Source organism: Eimeria mitis, genomic scaffold (genome assembly GCF_000499745.2).
Source record: "Eimeria mitis Houghton genomic scaffold, Emh_scaff4491, whole genome shotgun sequence".
NCBI classification, from domain to species: Eukaryota; Apicomplexa; class Conoidasida; order Eucoccidiorida; family Eimeriidae; genus Eimeria; species Eimeria mitis.
This window is the reverse complement of record NW_013572809.1, coordinates 2,052-4,663: the sequence shown is the minus strand read 5'-3', so window position 1 is coordinate 4,663 and position 2,612 is coordinate 2,052. Positions and strand designations below refer to the sequence as shown.

At 61.4% G+C, this 2,612-nt stretch overlaps 2 protein-coding genes across 2 annotated transcripts in view; both read right to left on the bottom strand.

Annotated features, from left to right (window-relative positions):
• Positions 1-121: 121 nt before the first annotated feature.
• EMH_0075580 (uncharacterized protein) lies at positions 122-2,452 on the bottom strand (the record flags this gene model as incomplete). Its single annotated transcript, XM_013499614.1, has 2 exons — positions 122-207; positions 355-2,452. The coding sequence occupies 2 exons, from the start codon at positions 2,450-2,452 to the stop codon at positions 122-124; spliced, it is 2,184 nt and encodes a 727-aa protein (XP_013355068.1).
• A 43-nt stretch (positions 2,453-2,495) lies between these two features.
• EMH_0075560 (uncharacterized protein) overlaps positions 2,496-2,612 on the bottom strand; it is a gene marked incomplete at both ends in the record, with an annotated part of 1,302 nt that continues 1,185 nt past the window's right edge. Inside the window, one exon of the mRNA XM_013499613.1 lies at positions 2,496-2,612. Within this exon, the coding sequence (XP_013355067.1) occupies positions 2,496-2,612 (117 nt within the window).

Sequence of the window (2,612 nt, the reverse complement as noted above, 5' to 3'; positions counted from 1 at the left end):
GGCCCCCCTATCAGCAGCGGGTGTAGAGAAAGGGGGGCCCCCATGTTGCTGCACAGCAGCAGCAGCAGAACACCAGCTGTCCCGGCGGGTACCTCTGGATCATCTGTCCCTGGGGCCTCCTTCAAAAGGCCAAGCATTCCTCCTGCTTTCTGCTGCTGCTGCTGCTGCTGCTGCTGCTGCTGCCGCTTTGCGGCAGCAGAAGCACACCTGCGGCATGCTGCAGCAGACACACAGGAGAGGCGGTAGCCCCAGCAATAAGGACCCGCCAGCTGAAGCGACCACAGAGGTGCAGCAGAAGCAGCAGCAGCAGCAGCAGCAGCAGCAGAAACAGCAGCAGCAGCAGCAGCAGCTTACAGCAGGATATGGTGCGCCTGAAGCAAAGGAGACTGGATATGGGGATAAGCAGCTGCAGCAGAGAAAAGAGGGGGGGAAGGCACAGCAGCAAGCGCAGCAGCAAGCGAGCTATCGGCTCCTGTTGCTGTTGGATGCCGATTGTTAGTGCTGCTGGTGCTGCTGCTGCTGCTGCTGCTGCTGCTGCTGGTGGTAATACGGTCCCTAGGGGGGCCCCCTGAGGGTGGCCCCCCAGTTGCAGCCCCGCCGCGTCTGGGTGTGAGTGTGAGGGGGGCCCTGCCCCCCCGAAACACTGCAGCGTGAGCAGCAGCGCATGCAGAGAGGCGAGACGGAGACAGCTGCCTAGTGCAACAAACAAAACATCAATAAAAGGTACAGACATACACAAGTATAATACACCCTGCATCATCACCTGTAGAGACAGCAGCACCAGCAGCAAGAGGCTCCCCTCCCCCCCCACCACTTCTATGCTGCTGCAGAGGCCTCCTCTTACACCTGACGGCTGCTGCGCTCCTTCTTGCTGCTGATGCAGCAGCAGCTGCTGCTGCTGCTGCTGCTGCTGCTGCAGCTGCAGCAGCGGCAACAGGCCCAGGAATGGACGAAGGATCAGCAGCAGCTTAGCACAGTGGGGAGCAGCAGCAAGCGCAGCCAGCAGCAGCTGCTGCTTGCGTTGTATATACACCCCGTCATCTATGACTGCAGCAAAGCCTCTTCCTCGGGGCCGCAGCAGCAGCAGCAGCAGCCGCTGCAGCAGCAAACCAATACCAACACCTTTAAGGGGAAACTGCTGCAGCAGCAACTGCTCCTGTCGCCGCCGCAGAGACTCCAGCAGCTGCGGAGAAGGGTACGAGGGCGGGGGCTCCTTAGAAAGGCTGCGGGGGAGGTGCTGCAGCACAAACTTACGGGAGCGCCGCTGCTGCCCATGCTGCTGCTGCTGCTGCTGCTGCTGCTGCTGCTGCTGCTGTGACTGTGAAGCCCCTCGCCTTCTCGTGAACGGACGCAGCAAGCAGCAGCAGCAGCAGCAGCAGCATTCGCAACTCGAAGATTCTGAATCTTCCTTCTCCTTTTGTTTGTGCTCACTCTCTAACCCAGTAGCAGCAGCAGCAGCAGCAGCAGCAGCAACAGGAGCAGCAGGAGCTGCAGCAAAGGCTGCTCGTGCATCATCTACGTCTGTAAGCGGATGTACATAGGAAGCAGATCCTGCGGAGCTACAGGTGCGAAGTGGTACTGCTGCTGGTGCTGCTGCTGCAGCTGCTGCAGCAGCAGCTGCTGCTGCTGCTGCATCTATAGAGTCGCTGTCTCCCCAGTCCTGGCTGTCTTGGGGTTGGAGGTTGAGAAAGGCCTGAGCCAAGGAGACGCTCTGGCGGGGGCCCCTGGGGGTGGGGCCCCCACTGAGACGCTGGAGGCCCGGGGGGCCCCCCCCTTCAGCTGTTCTAGCAAAGGTAGGGGGGGGCCCCAGGCGGTGTCTGCGTGCATCTACCGCCAGGGTAGGGGCCTCGTCCCCTCGTGCCTGTGGGGGTTTGAAGTGGGGGGCCTGCAGCGAGTGCAGGGGGGGCCTCGCGGGGACCACCTGCGGGGCCCCCTGGGGGGCCCCCTGGGGGCTCGCCTGGTAGGGGCCCCCCATAGGATAAGGAGAGAGCTGATGCTTGCAGGGGAGCCCGGGAGAAAACTGCAGAGACAGAGAGAGAGAATCCGCGCGACTAAGAGAGACTGTCTCCTCCTCTGGGGCTGCTCTGAAGCCTGGGTAAGACTCTAGGCGTACAGCGCGTGCAGGGAGCGGCACAGCAAGCTGAAGCTGCTGCTGCTTCTGTTGCTGCTGCTGCTGCTGCTGCTGCTGCTGCTGCTGCTGTTCGTTCTGCTGCATCAGGGGGGGCATCGTGGAGCGACGACGCCCCGCAAGAGCCCGCAGCGAAGACAGCCGCCCCCCCAGCCTTTTACCCAGCTGTCTGTGTTTATGCTGTTCTGCTGCAGCTGCATCCGGTGTAGCTGCAGTTGCTTTCCCTGCTGCTTCTGCTGCTGCTGCTGCTGCTGCTGCTGCTGAGTCATTGGATGCTGTTGCTGCAGCAGCAGAGTCAACAGCAGCAGACAAACTGATGCGCATCCCCTCTGGCTGAATACTCTCTTTCTGGAGTCTCCGCATTCTCTCAGTATTGAGGGCCTTTGCCGTCGTGGGTCTCAGCAGCTGTTTCTTTGAAGCTTCTCCACCTCTTGCTGCTGCTGCTGCTGCTGCTGCTGCAGCAGCAGCAGCAGCAGATGCAGAT